This window comes from Ipomoea triloba, chromosome 7, assembly GCF_003576645.1.
Source record: "Ipomoea triloba cultivar NCNSP0323 chromosome 7, ASM357664v1".
NCBI classification, from domain to species: Eukaryota; Viridiplantae; Streptophyta; class Magnoliopsida; order Solanales; family Convolvulaceae; genus Ipomoea; species Ipomoea triloba.
In genome coordinates this window covers 28,104,460-28,123,779 of record NC_044922.1, presented here as the reverse complement: position 1 = coordinate 28,123,779, position 19,320 = coordinate 28,104,460, and the positions used below count along the sequence as shown (strand labels likewise).

At 35.4% G+C, this 19,320-nt stretch overlaps 2 protein-coding genes across 2 annotated transcripts; both read left to right on the top strand.

Moving 5' to 3' along the window:
• The first annotated feature begins 1,402 nt into the window (after window positions 1-1,402).
• Window positions 1,403-3,866, top strand: LOC116025290 (tetraspanin-8-like). Its single transcript, XM_031266476.1, has 2 exons — window positions 1,403-2,231; window positions 3,355-3,866. The coding sequence occupies exons 1-2, from the start codon at window positions 1,731-1,733 to the stop codon at window positions 3,655-3,657; spliced, it is 804 nt and encodes a 267-aa protein (XP_031122336.1). The 5' UTR covers window positions 1,403-1,730; the 3' UTR covers window positions 3,658-3,866.
• A 4,561-nt stretch (window positions 3,867-8,427) lies between these two features.
• Window positions 8,428-13,902, top strand: LOC116025640 (nucleobase-ascorbate transporter 6-like). Its single transcript, XM_031266948.1, has 14 exons — window positions 8,428-8,664; window positions 9,569-9,666; window positions 9,755-9,931; window positions 10,568-10,668; window positions 10,745-10,820; window positions 11,088-11,147; window positions 11,238-11,422; window positions 11,538-11,634; window positions 11,952-12,038; window positions 12,139-12,197; window positions 12,322-12,413; window positions 12,547-12,624; window positions 12,830-12,990; window positions 13,481-13,902. The coding sequence occupies exons 1-14, from the start codon at window positions 8,553-8,555 to the stop codon at window positions 13,697-13,699; spliced, it is 1,602 nt and encodes a 533-aa protein (XP_031122808.1). The 5' UTR covers window positions 8,428-8,552; the 3' UTR covers window positions 13,700-13,902.
• The last annotated feature ends 5,418 nt before the right edge of the window (window positions 13,903-19,320 follow it).

Below are 19,320 nucleotides of genomic sequence, written 5' to 3'. Positions count from 1 at the left end.
AAGTGTTTTTGATATTAGAAGAAGAATAAAATGTGAATTTTCTATTTTACCCCTCAAATTTTGAATATTTTTTAATTTTTTCGTCAAATTTAATGGTCAGGGACTAAACTCGCCACTTCGCAAATAACTCAGGGACTAAACTCGGATACGGCCATAACTCAGGGACTGAGTCTACACTACCCCTATAACTCAGGGACTAAATATGCCATTTTCCCTTAAAAATATATTTTTTGTTATGATATACACAGTACTATGTGGATTATAATTTACACAAATTGATTTATTTCTTGTAGTTTTTTGTTGATTAAGATTCTTTGAATAATCGGTGTTGCTTCTAATCCAAATGACCACTATAATTAATTCGAGTTGTTATGCCATGGACTCAGGTCCACCTTGCAAGGTGGACCTGGGTCTACATTCACATACACTATATTCTACATTCACATACACTATACTCTACATTCACAATTTGTAAACTCCACATTTACACATTACAGGATTATATGTTTAGTAACTATACTTTACATTCACATACACTATACTCTACATTCACAATTTGTAAACTCCACATTCACATATTCAAAACTCTATATTCACATGTCCTATACTCCACATTCACACATTATAGGGCTACAAGTTGCTAGAACTTTTAACTCTATTACAAATTCACACATGCATAACTCTACATTCACGATTTCTATACTCCATATTCACAATTTGAAACCTCCACATTCACACATTACAGGATTATATGTTTAGTAACTATACTTTACATTCACATCCAATATCCTCTACATTAACAATTTGTAAACTCCACATTCACACATTACAGGATTATATGTTTAGTAACTATACTTTACATTCACATCCAATATCCTCTACATTAACAATTTGTAAACTCCACATTCACACATTAAAAACTCTATATTCACAGGACCTATACTCCACATTCACACTTTGAAACCTCTACATTCACACATTTTTGGACAACTCTATATTCAGCAATATGTTTACTAATTAAAAAAAAAAAAAAAAAAAAAAAAGACAAAACTAACGTAGTTTTGGACCCAGGTCCACCTTGCAAGGTGGACCTAGGTCCACAGCATAATTTGCCAATTAATTCAATCTAAGAGACTAAGACGGTCCATATATATTATCTATAAACTTTACAAGGAAAATTGGCTTTAAACTAGACATCAATCGACTTAGTTAGGCTGCTCACATTAATTGGACTTTCCTTAGTCATGTGCTTTTGCAAATGATTACCATATTCGATTCCGATTACCAAAAACATTCAAATTTCATGTGCATAAACCTCACGAAATGAATCATATTTCACGAGATACAACAATAGCCTAAGTATGTAAAAACAAAAATGATTTAGATGTTTGAACCAAATGTCAGAAAAACGTGTTACGTGTATGCGTCTCCATTGCCGTTCTCATCTACCCCATATAGGAAAACGCTTCCCCAGTTCGAATTCATACAGTCCCAGAACTGCACGTTACTATACGCGTTTCCGTGGCCCCTTCCCCGAACTCCACCGCTACTTCGCCCTAATCTCCTGCATATAAACGGCTTTCCAAGAATCCCAGACGTATCCACTCACTAAAAACCCATCTTTTTCTCAACGTTCTTGAAATTCTCTCTCTCAATTCCGCTTGAATTCTCTGTTTCTCCAAATTCCCACTCGAGAAATCTTGTTTCCTTTAGTGGGTTCGCTTCCAAAAATGGTGAAAGTGAGTAACAATCTTCTGGGTCTGCTCAACATCGCTACATTCTTGATTTCAATCCCAATCCTCGCCGGCGGGATATGGCTGTCCCGGCAGGCCAACACGGAGTGCGAGCGGTTCCTGGAGAAGCCGGTGATAGCGCTGGGAGTGTTTGTGATGTTGGTTTCACTCGCCGGCCTTATAGGCTCATGTTGCCGAGTCACTTGGCTTCTCTGGGTCTATCTTCTGGTGATGTTCTTGCTCATTGTGCTTCTCTTCTGTTTCACTATCTTTGCTTTTGTGGTGACCAATAAGGGGGCAGGGGAAGCCCTGTCTGGGAAAGGGTATAAGGAGTATAGGCTTGGAGATTACTCCCATTGGCTGCAGAAAAGGGTTAATAATAACTGGGGGAGAATTGGGAGCTGCCTTCAGGACAGTAAGATCTGCCAGAAGCTCATTGATGATGGCTCCAACACTGCTGCTGATGATTTCTACAAAGAACACCTTTCTGCCCTTCAGGTATATGTATATTCTTTCTTGCCAATACATTTGTGTATATATGTGTCTTGCTTTAGCTTAATTTGATGCTCTTGGTGACTTGTTCAGATGTAGTTTAAGTTTAGCTGCCATGTCTAATCACTAGTTTTGGGGGTGATGAGGGACACCTGCATCCACTTCCCACCCAAGAATGTGCACTGAGTAAACCCGCTTTGTGAACTAATCGGCAAAGGACCATAAAAAGTCGAGCTTAGCTTGAGCTTGCCCATAGCGGACTCTCTCACCGAGAGTCTAACTGATAACCTTGTGGTTATTGATCATTGGTTTTGGGTGACAAGGAAAACTAGTAACCACTACTCGTGGTTAGCTTGAGCTTGCCCCGACTCTCTCACCAAGAGTCGAAATGATAACCTTGTGGTTATCCATCATTGGTTTTGGGGTGACGAGGAAAACCAGCAACCCCTAGAGTATTGGATAAACCCTGCCTTATGACCTAGCCAATAAAGGACCACAAGAAGGTAAACTGGCCTAGGTTGTCCATAGTTGACTGGAAGGCCTAGTAGTAAACAGTTTGACTAACCTCATTGGGGTTGCCCCTAATCACTGGTTTTGAAATCTAGGTATGTTAGTTTAGCTAGACAAGCGAACAAGACTGGATCTTTAACAAGAAAGCACAAATTACACATTTGTTATGAGCAGCAGATAAACTGGTGTTATCACTGCTATGGACTCATCTTGTGCTTAAGGTTTAAGAACACTGAAAAGTAGCTGAAATCCTTGTAATTTTTGGGAGATTTGAGGATTCCTACTTTGGTTGGTCTGCAGGAATCTAGATTATTGAACTTGGTGTTTAGTCATGATTCTTGAATTCAATCTAGACATACTCTAATATCAGTAAATATGGTGATTAATTAGTGACATACTGTATATGTGTATGAAATTGCATATGAAACACGGGGAAGCTGATTAGTGATTGTACTATAGTACTTCCTTGGTTTGCCTTTCTATCATTTGAGTTTCTTATTTTGATCTGAGCTAATTTGTGATGGCAACAAATCGTGGATGGCTTTGTTTGTTATCGTGGCCATCAAATTATCGTGGTTTTGTTTGTTATCGTGGCTGATGTGGTTAAGTTATGCTGCAGTCGGGGTGCTGCAAGCCATCGAACGACTGCAACTTCGAGTATGTGAGCCCAACGAACTGGACCAAGACCCCGACCTCGTCCTTGATCAATCCCGATTGTAATACTTGGAGCAATGACCCGAAAACGTTGTGCTACAGCTGCCAATCGTGCAAAGCAGGGCTGCTCGACAACATCAAGACGGACTGGAAGAAAGTCGCTATCCTCAACATCATCTTCCTCGTCTTCCTTATTATTGTGTACTCTGTCGGGTGTTGTGCTTTCAGAAACAACCGGGAGGACAACTCTTGGAAGCGTTATCCTTGAATCCGCTCTTATTTTGATCAGGCCGGGTAGATATTAGTGTTTTGGATCTTCTATTGCTTTTGGACTGCCTTTTTCTACTGCTTTGTTGCACTCTTAGTTTGCTGGCATATAGTATGCTTTATTGTACAGTCTACCGGTTTTCACCATATTGAACAATATATGCATCATTAGTCCATTTCTTAGTATTGCAGTTTGCTTGAATTTGCTTATGCCCATATATGATATCTGTTATCTTGGCTTTAGATGGAACAAACAATCCAACATAGTGTTAAATCATGCATGATTTCAAGAATACTACTGTACTTGTTTTGCCCTGGAAGGGGTGATCGAGTTGTGGAGCATCACCTTCTTGTATTAGAAATTTACAAGTTTGATTCTTGCTAACACTCGTTCGGTCAAGCTTGTTACTCAGGATTAGTCATGTAGACATACGAAAGCATTGCTGAATCTGGATAGGAGCTGTCGATTGGCCTTTTGCCCTTAGTTTATTCCTTTGTAATGCTTTATCGGCTATAGTTAAAAAATAGGTTTCACTTAAAACATACTTTTAAGTAACGTTCTAGAAATTGATTCTTACTAACACTCGTTCATGTAGACTTACACAAAAGCATTGCTGAATCTGGGGTATCTTTTGGTAACCACAGTGTTTAAAGTTCTACTCCGAAGCTATCGTTTGGCCTTTTGCCCTGCCCTTATTTTATCCCTTTGTAATGTTTGATCGGTTATAGTTAAAAAACAGATTTCACTCAAAATATACTTTTAAGTAACGGTTATGAGTTTTTTTATAAATCAAAGTGCATTGTTGAATCTTATGTTGACAGTGTACCATGATATTTTTGAAGAGGTAAAAGGATTTGGGAAGTGGTTTGGTTGGATGATTGTTTGTCAAGGTATAATTAGGTATTGAAAGAACGATGTAACAATGGTGCAGATATTCATTAGTTTCATGATTTTCAAAGTTAGTGGGGGTGTTTGGTGGTGTCAATTTCCAACTTTGTGAATCAATGGGTGAACAACATGAAGATATTAAAGATGCAGGATGCAAAAGGTGGTATCCTTCGTTTTCGGGCCCCACACCATAGTTTTATCGATATGTTAGGGGGAAAGATTAGAGTGTTTGATGTTTATAATGAATCACATTATAAAAAGATAAATGCCCAGTTTGATAAAATAGTTGGTTTATCAGTCAATTTTGAGTTATTTAGCTATTATTAGTTGTTTGATTTGGTTAAAAAAATCAATATAAGTGTTTGGTTAATTACATTTTTGTAATTTCAAAATGTTAAAATTCAAAAAATTGCTCAAAGTAACATTTCCAATTAGCTTTTTGAGAAAAAAAAAATTATACCAAACAACTATCAGCTAACAGTTAATTTACCATACATCTTTCTACAATCAACTAATGTTATCAACTAGTTTCAGCTAACAACTATAAGCTAACATCAACTAAAACCTATCAACTAACAGTCATTTACCAGACAGGTCAAAAGCCCCCATTATAGCTGTTGAAACATTAAAGATATTTGTGTGATGTAGCAACAATGTATGTGAAGTAATGGAGCTTTCTTGTCTCGAGATTGAGAGAGACATGTGCATTACAAGTTGTCCTACCTAACAAACATGTTCATTCATAATTCTGAGTTGGCAGTTTGTGGATTTTGTCTCTTTAACAAGTGTTTATAATGGGATGTCAATTAAGTAATTTTCATACTTGTTTTCTTCGGTGGGTTTGAAAGGTTGGCATAGTTGTCATGAAAAAGGGCAATTTTTTGGGGATTTCTGTTAAGATTGCCATGTCAATTGTCAACTATAATGACACTATAGTAAACATTAATTTTGCATCTCACATGTACAATAATTTATAGTCTTCTACTTATTTTACATCTCACATGTACACTAATTTATAGTCTTCTACTTATTTTGCATCTCACATGTACAATAATTTATAGTTTTCTGTTTATTTTTCTTAAGAGCAACTATAATAGTGATTTTTGCTCAGGTTTTTAGAAGAATTAAACCTTCGAGCTGTGACTCTTCTTGATGGCACCTTGTGTTCAAATGACACCTTTGTGACTCTTCTTGAGAAAAAGTTACAGGACTGAACCTCGATAGCGGGTTATTGACTCTTCAAACTGTAATAGATAGAACTCCCGTGGTGGAGTATTGACTCTTCAAACTGCAATTCTCCAACAAATTGAGAAAGTATAACTAACGAGAAAAAGAACATGACATGCCGTGTTGGACATTTGATCAGTCTTGATGGTCCAACATAATTGGGCTTGTCCCATTAAAGGTCAGCCCAAGAGCAAGCATCAATATATTAGGACTTAGGAGAGGTCCAAGTCGGTCCTAGCTTCATTTCAAAATTCAATCCAAAGAAAACTTTAATTCCAATACAGTTGTTCGAGAGTTGCATGTGTTTGCTACTTTAAATTAGACCGTCAAAACGTGCTTAGCCCGTCACGCTTTGACAGGATTTTTGAATTTATATCATGTACTTTAACGGGTTTTTATCCCGCCTAGTCAAAATTGCGGGCTTTGAAGGGCCAGTGAGGACCTACCAAGCCTGCCTAGTATGTATACATTATTAATATTAGTGTATATATACACATCATTTTATATATATATATATATATATATATATATATATATATATATATATGTTAATTTATTTATTTATATTGTAAAATGTATTAGTAGGTAGTACATTGTATAAATTATTTGTTTTTGCCTAAATATTTGATTATTTATTAGGACTTATTACTATATTAGTTATTATTGTGTTCAACAAATTACAAATGCATTAATATATGTTTAAACTATTCAAATTATTTTAGTGAGTTTTTTGCATTTTTAGTCCCACGACTATAGTGTCACTTATTTTAGTATACACTTATTAACTTTTTCATATTAATTTTCATTTAAATTTAAAACTTTTTAAATTTGGTGGGCCCCTGCTAAGGCCCGCGTACCAACTTATTTTAGGCCTGTTATTTGGTGGGCTTTTTAGCTCGTCCCCTCCATATGGCAGGTTTTGGCGGGCCCCATTCTGTTTTGACAGCTCTACTTAAAATGTATAAATAGGTTATACATTGTGATATTTAAATACACAATCAACTCATTTTGTATATTGAACACATATCATATCTAAAAACCGTTCAAACCACGCCCCCTCTTTCATCCACCAGAAAGCTACGAAAACCTCCCAAAAAGTCCACCAATGACCTTCCTCTAAGCTCACCTATCAAAATTAAAGGATATATATTTATTTATATTTATCTAGTGTTTATAATTAACATTAATGTCGTTAAACAGAATAAATTTAGTATTTTGCAAGATATTATTCTATTTTTATAGATTCCACAAATAAAATGTCTTGTCCAATTAGCTCATAGAAGAGCTTCTCAAATGATTTTTTAATTATTAAAAAGAAAAGATTCTTGTTGTTCCTAAACTAAACCTACAAAACTGGCTTTAATTTCATAGTCCCTAATATAGGACTACATGCTCATACAGTCTCGCAGATTCCATTGACTTTAGAACTCTGAACATATATCATTTTTAAAGTCCCATAGATTATTTAAGAAAAATAATTAATTTTATAAAGAAAAAGAATTAATTTTATAATGAATAGTAACTCTTATATTATTTATATATATACACTCTCAATTTAAAAAAGTTGATAAATTTAATACACTATTCTTGTAAGCAAAGCATCTAGCTGCCAACTTTTGTAATTGTTGGAATCCTTTCATTAATTTAATCTTGACCTCTTCACTTTTAATCTGCAAATTGCTCTCCAAATCTTTTACTAATTGATGTAATTAAAAGGGTCTGAGTTTTTTTATTTTTATTTTTATTTATTTATTTTTTTTAATTTAATATTGAAAGAGAGAGGTAACTCAAATCAAGCACTTAATGACCTGTCGGGATTTGGTCCGAGCTAATTACTCCATGCCTCTAAGCTAATCACTATTGGCCCGACTTACTTGAACATGGCCCAACCCTTGTGGCCGACCAATCATTATTGTGTGGACCATGATCCACATAGCTTTATGGACTATACTATTAAATAATGTATATCCAGTACAAAAATAATGCACTTTTAGTATATATATAATGTACATTGTATTCAGAAAAAATACATTATTTGAGTATTAAGAGTACATTATTTTATATAATACACATTCAATATACAAATAATATACTTTTAATATATTAAAAATGTACTTTTATTATGTTCCACGTAACACTGCTCCATACTTTTGAATTTGAAAATTTAGACCGGGTCTAATATATCCCTAAAGGAGATTGTGGGGCTACATGAATTGCATGCATGAGATCATATTATATTATATTAAACTTTCCCATTGCTCATCATCCTAGCCAGCCAACATATTCTCCTCTAAAATTTAATGAAATGTTCAAATCTCACGTACAAGAACATTTCTAGATTAATAAGCTAAGGTTAAGGGTGGAATATAGTCAACCAAGAATTGAAGAAATAACTTAATGAATGTGTAATGGAGAAGTAATGAACCAACGATTGGCATAGGTGAAGAGAATCAGAGATGCTTTTGGTTGGTTAGCTTTACCTCTGTCGAGAGAAAAAGCGTTTGTGAGTCTGCAAATCCATAGTGGATTTGAAAATGGGAGTCAAAGTGAAAGCAGATTCTTTGGCTTCTTTCTCACTTTTGGTTCCATCAACTTTAATTATTTTTCTTCTCCGGCCTATATACCCATTCATGGTTTTCTTCAATGTGGGTTTCTTTGAGTTTGCTTTCTGGGTTTTGCTTTTTGTTGGAAAAGAAAATTTGGGTTGTGTTAAAGTTGGGATTTTGAGGGAGTTTTGCATTGATCGGAGGCTCGCCGGAGAAGAAAGAAGAAGCTAAGGCATGGCCGGAGGAGGAGCGGCGCCGCCGCCAAAACAGGATGATAATCAGCCACACCCGGTTAGAGATCAGCTGCCCAATGTTTCTTACTGCATTACCAGCCCCCCTCCTTGGCGTAAGTCCCCTACTTTTTTACTTGGTACCGTTGCCTTTGAGCGTGATCTTTTACCATGCCTATGTCAAAGACAATACAATTTTAACTACTAAAAGACCAAGGTTTTTTTCTTGCCTGTTAGTCAAATTCTTGTAGTGGATAGTCGTTATGAAGTGCATTTTCTTCATTCTCGTAGGGCATGCTAGCTTCATTCTTGAGTGTTGAGCATATAATTTATAAAATATAAATGTATATAAATAGTTCAATTATCATTTTTTTTTTGCTATTATTGTCTTTGAGCGGGACATTTTACTATGCCTATGCCAAAGACAATTTTAACTACTAAAAGACCAAGGGCTTTTCCCTTGCTTAGCCAAATTCTTGTAGTGTTTATCTAAACTTCGATCTTATATGGATCGTCGTTATCATGAAGTGTACGTTCTTCATCCTTGTAGGGAATGCTAGCTTCATTTTTGAGTGTTGAGCATATAATTTATAAAATATAAAAGTATAGTTCAATTATCAGTTTTTTGCTATCATTGTCTTTGAGCAGGACTTTTACTACGTCTATGCCAAAGACAGTTTTAACTACTAAAAGACCAAAGTTTTTCTCTTGCCTGTTAGCCAAATTCTTGTAGTGTTTACTTAAACTTAGCTTCTTATTTGGATCGTCGTTATAAAGTCTATGTTCTTCATCCTTGTAGGGAATGCTAGTTAGCTAATTAAATTCTTGAGTGCACTCTTAATTGTTGAGCACGTAATTTCTTATAAAATATAACTGTATAGTCTAGCTATCAACGAAACTTTTTTTTTAGTTGAATTGAGACAGAATACATGATTCAGCTTTTTAATGAACTTGAGTGACATTTAATTTGGATAGTTTTCATATAATGAACAAAACTAAAAGAGGTGATTTTGGTTGCAGCTGAGGCAATTTTACTTGGGTTTCAACACTACATTGTGATGCTTGGCACAACTGTACTCATTCCATCCTCTCTGGTTCCCCAGATGGGGGGAGGAAAGGTCACTCTCTACTCTCATCAACTTCAATTCGATATGATCATGATTGCAACAATTATTCTTACAAATTAAAATTCTAGTTAATGATCAGGAAGAGAAGGCAAAGGTGATTCAGACACTGCTTTTTGTTGCTGGTTTGAACACATTAACTCAATCCTTGTTTGGCACCCGCTTGCCAGCCGTCATTGGAGGCTCTTACACTTTTGTGCCTGCCTCGCTTTCAATCATCTTGGCTGGTAGATATAGCGACATTGCAGATCCACAGGAGGTTGGTTGCTCAATGTTCAATGCCAATCTGTTTCAATTCACTGAAAATTTCATTATCTTTTGTTTAAGTAACGAGAGAAACTGCAGCCACTGTCTTAGGGCATGTACTGTGCTGGGTAAATCTTGCCTTTTGGCCTTACCCAATATAGGAGTACAAGGAGGTAAACCAGCCTAGGTTGACCCTACTTTGATTTGTGGTCTTAGCCAGCAAAAGACAGGTAAACCAGCATAAGTTCACCATGCCTTGTTGCCCTAACCGACAAAAAATCATAAGGAAGTAAACCAGTCTTGGTTGACACCGCCTTATGGCCTTTGCTGGAACATAAGGTAAATCAGTCTAGGTTGATCCTGCCTTGTGATACTAGTTGGTGAAAGGCCCACAAGGAGTTAAACCAGTCTAGATTGTCCATAGCTTACCGCTCAAATCAAGAAGGCCCCGAGCCCTAGCCGGCAAAGAATAGGTAAACCAGTTTAGGTTACTTGATTGGTTCAAATCAAGAAGGCCAATAGGCCGCTCCCTAACCTGTGATTACTAAGTTAACTGCATGACTAACTTGAGTGCTATTGCCTCTAAAAATTTCATTATCTTTCCGTGGCAATGATGATGGCTTGATCTGCTTGTATGTTGCTTAAACAGAAGTTTGAGAAGACAATGAGAGCAATTCAGGGTGCAGTCATAGTGGCTTCAACTCTTCAGATCATCCTTGGCTTCAGTGGCCTGTGGCGCAATGTCATAAGGTCTGCTAAGTCCTTGTTAACACCAAACCTTAACACATAATGTTTCTTACATTATATTTCCCATTTCCAATTTCAGGTTCATTAGTCCCCTCTCCGCCGCTCCCCTGGTGGCTCTCTCAGGATTTGGGCTCTATGAAATAGGATTTCCTCTGGTAAGTTCGGCCCGCAATTGGTTTGGCCTGGCCTGAATTTATGGCTAACCGTCAGTTCTTGCAATCGTTATGTCGTGGACCAGGGTCCACAATCGGGTGCACTGTAAACCCTCGTCCAATACACAGAATTCATATTCATAATATGCATACACATAAACATGATATAATGAATATGAATTTTGTGTGTTATGAAGTCAAATTATGTGTATTGGACCAGGGTCCACAATATAATTTGCCCAGTTCTTGACTCTCCATCTTTATGTTCAGGTTGCAAAGTGTGTGGAAATTGGACTGCCACTACTCATTGTTCTTGTAATCTTTTCACAGGTAAACATCTATAAGTCTCACTTAATCACACAAGCCTGTGCTGTTTGTTATAAACAAATTTTTTTTTTTTTTTTTTTTGATTTCTTGCAGTATATACCACACATGATGAAAGGAAACGAGCATCTTTTTGGCCGGTTTGCTGTGCTATTCTCTGTTGTGATTGTGTGGGTATATGCTCACTTGCTCACTGTGGGGGGAGCATACAGGAATGCACCAATGAAGACTCAAATGAGTTGCAGAACGGATCGCGCTGGGATCGTCTCTGCTGCTCCATGGTACGTGTTGAGTAGCCTCACTGGCGGTTTTAGTTAAAACGGAACAGATCATTTAAGTTGGTATCAGAGCCGAGGGGAAGGTCTCGGTCACTGATTTGTGATGGCTATTGTGCAGGATAAGTATTCCATATCCATTTCAGTGGGGTGCACCAACATTTGATGCTGGGGAATCATTTGCAATGATGGCAACATCATTTGTGGCTCTTGTTGAGGTTTGATTCTTGGAATCTTAGAATTCATGTTTTTTTTGGGTAACCTAGCCAAATTGGTCAGATTATTGACTTGGTAACTATAAGGTTATAAGTTCAAACTCCGAATGGAACAGCTATTAGCCTTTTTGGCTCAGCCGGTCAACTATAGTTAACTTAGGCTGAGTTACGTCCTTGTGGTCTTTTGCCGGCTAGGGTCACAAGGCATATTTACCCAGTGCACACCCTCAATTTGTGACTGCGGGTTTCCCTCGTCACCCAAAAAAGAATCCATGTTTTTTTTTTCTTGACATTATGTTACACATTGCTGCTCTCAACAGTCCACTGGTGCATTCTACGCGGTGTCTAGATATGCTAGCGCGACTCCAATCCCGCCTTCTGTTCTTAGCCGAGGCGTTGGATGGCAGGTAAATGAACAAAGATATTGTTGTTGTTGTTTTTTCTTTTTTAACATGATGTCTCAGACATGAACATTATTAGTTAATTTTATGGTTCTGTTTGTGTCAGGGTGTGGCTATTCTGCTCTCTGGACTGTTTGGAACTGGAAATGGTTCATCTGTTTCTGTGTAAGATCTTTGTTCCATAGGATGGAACAAACTGCTCTTAGGACTACAACTTCGATATCGACTTAAATTTTTAGTTGAGACAGAACACATCATTTAATTATGCTAACTCTTCGTTTTTCTTCAGAGAAAACGCTGGTTTGCTGGCCTTGACTCGAGTGGGAAGCCGGAGAGTGGTGCAAATATCCGCTGGTTTCATGATATTCTTTTCAATACTTGGTAAGTTACTAAGGTTTTCTTTAATCGCAATATTAGTTTAAAATTTTAGTAGCGACAGAACGCATCCTTTAATTTGTACAGGCTGTTTTTTTTTGACCAAATGGATCCATTATCCTCATCTGTTTTGGTCCAGGGAAATTTGGAGCAGTTTTTGCTTCAATTCCACCACCCATCATTGCAGCTTTGTATTGCTTATTCTTTGCTTATGTTGGTAAGTCTTGAAACTGCATTTACTTCAATTCTCTAATTTTTATTTCTCGATTTTCTTATTTTTTTTAGTGAGACAAGCATAATTCTTGCACCTGAAGGTCGTGGGTTCGATTATTCTCAACACCTTCTCCTCATTGCATATGGTCATTTTAGCGTGATTTACCGCTCTTGTATTATTTACGGGCTATTACAACAACTTTTTGCAGGTTGTGCAGGCCTAAGCTTCCTCCAATTCTGCAACTTGAACAGTTTCAGAACAAAATTCATTATTGGGTTCTCAGTTTTCTTAGGCTTATCCATACCACAATACTTTAATGAACACTTGGCAGTGAATGGATATGGCCCAGTCCACACCAAAGCAAAATGGGTAAGCACCTCCAACTGTTATACCATATACCAAGATTTATACTGCATTGTCAACATTTATACAAAAATTCTGTACTTTCAGTTAACACATTCTGTACCTACAGTTAATCATTCTTATACATGTAAACAAATAACTTATAATGGCTAATACATAATATGACAGCTACATGTACATAAACTGTTAACTGCAAGTACAGAATGTATCAACTATAGATACAAAATTTGAAAATTATTTTTAGACCAGGGTCTACAATGCAAGGTAGACCCTGGTCCATCGTATAATTTACCAAGCGCCTCCCCCAAAATATGTATTCTAAAACCCCCCAAAAAAGGGAAAGAAGCTTCTAAAAACGTTTTTCAACACCATTATCTATAGTTAAAAAAAAAAAAAAAGTGATCGAAAACCCTAACCACCAATCAATATTTCTGACCGAAAAGTGGTCGAAAACATAAGACCGCATCCTTAATCTATCCTTTTTTTGTGTGTCTAGTTCAATGATATGATCAATGTTCCATTCTCATCTGAGGCATTTGTTGCTGGGCTGCTGGCACTATTTCTGGACATCACAATGCACAAAAAAGACAGTGCTAGTAGGAAGGACAGAGGCATGAGCTGGTGGGATAAATTCAGGTCATTCAAAACTGATGCAAGGAGTGAAGAGTTCTATTCCCTGCCCTTCAATCTCAACAAGATTTTTCCATCAGTGTAAAACAATTACACATTCGGTCGCGTTCCCGGTGAATTTACCTCTCTCATGTGTAGTTTACGGACTAGTATTACATAAGAGCAGAGTTTACCAATGCACACCGGCAGGTAGTGGCTGCGAGTTTTCGTTGTTATTCAGAAAGAAAAACTGTTTACAATTCAAATTTTTGTACGGAATAATATTTAATATAATATTACCAAATAAAATTTTAGATATAGTATTATTTATTTATATTTTTATTGTGCATTGGTACTTAGTTTGTTGTGCATTCGGTCTCAGTTTGTTGTGCATTCGGTCTCAGTTTGTTTTGCATTCATAGTGTGACTGTTGTGCATCCCTCCCACTTTGTGTTGTGCAGTTGCATTTATAGCCATTAGATCACTTCAAATGGATGATCTGGATTAATCCACAAGGTCTTCATTTAATGATAGATTCTCACCTGATTCGGAACCCCTCTCTCTCTCTCTATATATATATATATATTAAAAACTAAATTAAAGGCTTAAAGCTTTAAAAAAAAAGTCCAAAAAACCAAACATGAAATATAGGAAGGGAACAAAAAACCGGTTTTAATAAAGGGAAACCGGATTAGAAAGAAAGCATTTGAAATGGATTGACAGAGTGGCAAAAATGTTACCAATGTGGCCATACAATACAATCATTCCCACTATGAATTGAGTATGACCCGTGGGTGATTTGGTGTCCGTAAATAATGTTGCCACGTAGGCAGGGGTGGGCCCATTGATCTGACGTGGCGGCCTCCCATTGGCTTGCCGAGCAAACATGTCCATTTTTGGTCTTTACGTGCGTCGTTGCATGGTGTGAAATTAAGGATCTAATCTCAATCATTAAATTTAAAAGTAAAAAGAAAAGTTGACAACAATAACATTCATGCATTATGCATGCGTGCATCATCCGATGATGTTTTGTTCTTTTTATTTGTTTTTATTGTTGTTAAAAATTAAATACAATTGATTATATGTTTGCATCATTATGCATGCATGATGAGGTTGATGAAACGGCATCTTTCGCATGAGTTAGTCATATATATATATATATATATATATATATATATATGTCCTTTTGTAAATGGTTGAGAGTTTTAATTAGTTAAAAACACAGGTCAATTTTATGATTATTGAAAATTTTTTAAATCAGTGTTCAATTTATAACAATTGCAAACTTAAAAGTTTAGTAATAGTAAGATCCAACTATCATTTTATTATTTATCAAAATGGAGGATGTTGATGTGTATGTCCACCACTTTACAGGGGAGGTGTTCACACACACAGTATACACTTATGGTGTAATATATATATATATATATATATATATATATATATATATATATATAGGACACTGAAGTATATATTAATATAATTTGTCTGTTGGGCTGCCACGTAGGCAAAGCACAACAATGTCCAGCCTCAGGGTTGTAACACACACATGAGAGGTAAGAATTGAACTTATGATCTTCTGCAATTGAACTTACGAGAGATGAGGAGAGGTAAATTATATTGTACTAGGAAGGTTTGATGTGACAGGCTCGATCGATAGGATATCTGTAAGAATTGAACTTATGATTTTCTGGAATGAAAATCATGCTCTACCGACTCGCTACCCCTTTTGGGGCAGCTCATAAACACTTGTGAGTTGTGATTAGGGATGACAAATCGATCACATCCAATTCAGTGGTATTCATTCACTCCTATTATGGATGACCGATTGTCAAGATTAAGCGTTTACTACTATGCCACCAAAAGCTTTAGCCACTATTGAAGACACAACCTCCTTTCAAAAAAAAAAAAAGTATTGAAGACACAAATTTATTTATTTATATTTGCATAGTAGTCAATACCATATTCAGATAGTAGGATGCTGGATTTGACCTTCCAAACTTCCACATAATAAATTTTGTAATTGTTTTAATGAATTATATATTACACATTAAATAATACAATGTACGTCGAGAAAGGTATACGGTGTATTAGAGATGAAAACATCATTAATTTGGCTGTAGATTACCACTATTGAATAGCAAGAGAAAATTGATTCACAACTGCTCCATGTTTGGACAACACAATTATGTGTGGGTTTCATCATCATATTTACTTATTTTTTTATCCATCTATTTTTTTTAAATAGTTGATATAATAATAATACATGATTCTTAATTAGCAATTCAATACTCGGTACATCCAACTTTATCAGGTGCATAATGCTATTGTGAGTTTCGGAACTTTGAATATAACTCTCCTCAACCACTAATATACTAAATTTGTCCGATGACTTATGAGATCCATTACTTTTAATTAGGCGTAATAATATTGGTTGTTGATTGGTTGAAGTTGAAATTTAAGTTACATACATTGTCAAGGGTCTCACTCTTTTCCTAAAAAGTTGAATCCTCAATTTCAATGGCTCCCACACTCTGACTCGACAGAGCATGTGAGAGGATATAAATCACGATAATTCAGTGGCTCAACAGATCGCGCCAAATGTCGGTTCGCAAAAAGGATCTGATCACTTTGGACATAATTTCCACACTATCGTGCTGCTAAGTTTCAAACCTTGATCTCTTTTATCAAATACTGCCTATTAAACGAGTGGGTTAAACCCTTTTGAGCTAAGGGCCTCGCTCTTGTTTGAGCAAAAGGCTTCAAGTGCTTGTGGACTTGTGGTGCATCGGAGGACACCAATGTCAAATGGTTGATAGGTATTGATGGTAATTATATAGACTTCGAAGGCATACGATTAACTTGCGGACTGCACACAATTACCTAATAAGACAACTTTAAAATGTTCAGTTGGTATAATTTAAATTTATAGAGAGCAAAATAGAGCGATATGATTTCTTCCTATTCTTGGGTGCTTGCTCATGCATTATGTAAACCCACATATATTCTTAAAATTGAAGATGCATTGAATTATGAGTACCTTTGTGGTGTATAATTGAGGAAGAGAAAGGAAGAATGTGCAGAAAGCAACATTAAATTCATTATCTTCAACTAACCAAAAAAGCAGCCCCACAAGGGCTCAATGCACCTTGTTTGTTAGGTTCAAAATTTAAAGTTATTGTCCTGAAAGAGGTGACCGAATGGACAAAACATGACTCACGTATTTAAAAGTCAGGAGTTCAATTCTTGCCAATACATTTTCGATTATCAAGTTCATTGCATATGTTCTTGCAGACAATTACACAAGCACAATGTTTACTTATCCTAGTATATACCATTGGAGAGTGACGGTGAATTTCTTAGGAGAGAAAAAGATAGAAAAGAAAAAAAGAAGAAGAAGAAGAGATATATATATATATACAAGACATAGTACACCTAAGAACTTCTGCCCCCACACATGAACAATGCTAAAGAGAATTTTTTGATGAATTCCCACCCCAATTATTCATCTTGCACCCACTGCTAGTAGGTCTGCTGCAACTTGGCTAAGTAATCGACCTAATACACCAGTCAAGAGGAGAGACGTGGAGGCATTGCGATAAGTCGCCTTAGCATAAAGACTAATCTTATGTATAGTACTCACGTCATTACACACATCTTACTTAACTATTGTACTCGAAAGTCTTTTGACTGATCAATTGGCACATATCTCTCTCTCTCTCTCAGACACATATATAGACACACACATGCTCTACTTCATCGATTACACCAAAAAATTTTCAGACGCTAGTCTAATATATGCTATTAGTCACAATAACACGTTGAATAAGTCATGAGTGACAAATTGTTGATTATAACTCTTATACTATACTATATAGTCATTCGTTAATTTGTTGTTGTACTTAGACATTCAGACTGCACCTTGGTCTTGCTAGTTGAAATTTCACTTTCAAGACAATGACTCCCCTGACACAACAATAAATTTACTATTTTTTTTCCCACATTTTACTTGTATATGTTTTTCCTACAATATAGGTTAAGATAAAAATCACGCATAACCCTAGATAAAAAATTTTGATTTTGTGATGTAATCATGCATGCATATTACTATTATAATTTAATCTTTTCATGTATAGTTATCTTAATTACAAATATTTATTGTTTGTTATTCTGATCGTGAATTGAATATTTGTGCTTACATACATTGGTTAATCATCTTGAATTGATTAGTATATATGCACATTTAAAAAGAAAAGTCTTACACTTAAAACCACTATATATGTTGTAAGATTTGAAAATGAAACTCAAAAACATTATCTCAAATGAGTAGAAAAATATTGTTGTTAGTTATCCACAAATTGAATATTTATGTGTTTACCTACGTTGATAAATCACCTTGATTAGCATACACATAATAAAAAAAAAAAGTTTTACACTTTAAACCTCTCTATATAGGTTAAGATGAGAGTCACGCATAACTTTAGATAAACAATTCAAGAATTACTCATAACCCTAAATAAAAATTTCCGGTTCTGTGATGCAATCATGCATGCATATTACTATTATATATATATAATTTAATCTTTCCATGTTTAGTTACGAGCTAGTATATATCTTAATTAATTACAAATTCTATTTGTTGTTTGTTATTCTTGAATTGAATATTTGTGCTTACATACATTGGTTAATATCTTGATCAGTATATGCACATCTAAAAAGAAAAATCTTACACTTAAAAGTTAAAACCACTATATATGAGGCAAGATTTGAAAACGAAACTCTTTTTCAAAAGAATTGTCCCATATGATGAGTAGAAAAATATTGTGGTTAATTATTCATAAATTGAATATTTATGCTTACATAGTTACATACATATATTGATAAAGAACCTTGATCAGTACGCACACACATAATAAGAAAAGTTTAACACTTAAAACCTTTCTATATGTTGTAAGATTTGAAAAGGAAATTAAATAAGCTGTCCCAAATGAGTAGAAAAATATCGTTATTTGTTATTCATCACGAATTAATATTGTGTTTACATAGATCAATCATTGTACTCTGACCAGTGTGCACACATACAAACAAAGAAAAAAATTTATACTTAAAACTTCTCTGATATATATATATATATATATATATATATATATATATATATATATATTTTTTTTTTTTTTTTTTTTTTTTTATTTTTTTTTTTTCAAATGCGGCCGTGCTCTCCCGTGCGGCTGTGTGGTCACACACCACTCAATGTTACGAAATCACCACTCAATGTTTAGAAAACACAACATTGAAACACACCACAATGTTAAGAAAACACCACAGTGCATATTTGTGTGGTGTGTTTCTTAACATTGAGTGGGTGTATTTCGTAACATTGAGTGGTGTGAACCGCACGGTCGCACGGGAGAGCACGGCCGCACCTGATCATGATATTATATATATATATATATATATTATATATATATATTATAATATATATATAATTTGAAAACGAAACTCAAGAAAATTGTCTCAAATGGGTAGAAAAATAGGGTTTTCAGCCATTAATATATACCCATGGATTAATAAGTACATGTTTGAAGTTTGAAAGATTGAATTGAAGAGGTAGGTAGCTAGTAGCTAGTAGATAGTTTATGGTCTATTCTTTGGTTTAATATTTCAAACCAAAATCCTCCGACATCCACATGCCATACATTGGCTGACAATTACTCTTCGGAGAGATTG

Excerpts from the sequence above, each read along its gene's own strand:
- LOC116025290 (XM_031266476.1), top strand. The coding sequence starts at position 1,731 with ATGGTGAAAGTGAGTAACAATCTTCTGGGTCTGCTCAACATCGCTACA. Across the intron at positions 2,232-3,354 it reads AACACCTTTCTGCCCTTCAG|TCGGGGTGCTGCAAGCCATC; the intron begins GTATATGTATAT and ends GTTATGCTGCAG.
- LOC116025640 (XM_031266948.1), top strand. The coding sequence starts at position 8,553 with ATGGCCGGAGGAGGAGCGGCGCCGCCGCCAAAACAGGATGATAATCAG. Across the intron at positions 9,932-10,567 it reads ACATTGCAGATCCACAGGAG|AAGTTTGAGAAGACAATGAG; the intron begins GTTGGTTGCTCA and ends TTGCTTAAACAG. Across the intron at positions 10,669-10,744 it reads CTGTGGCGCAATGTCATAAG|GTTCATTAGTCCCCTCTCCG; the intron begins GTCTGCTAAGTC and ends TTCCAATTTCAG.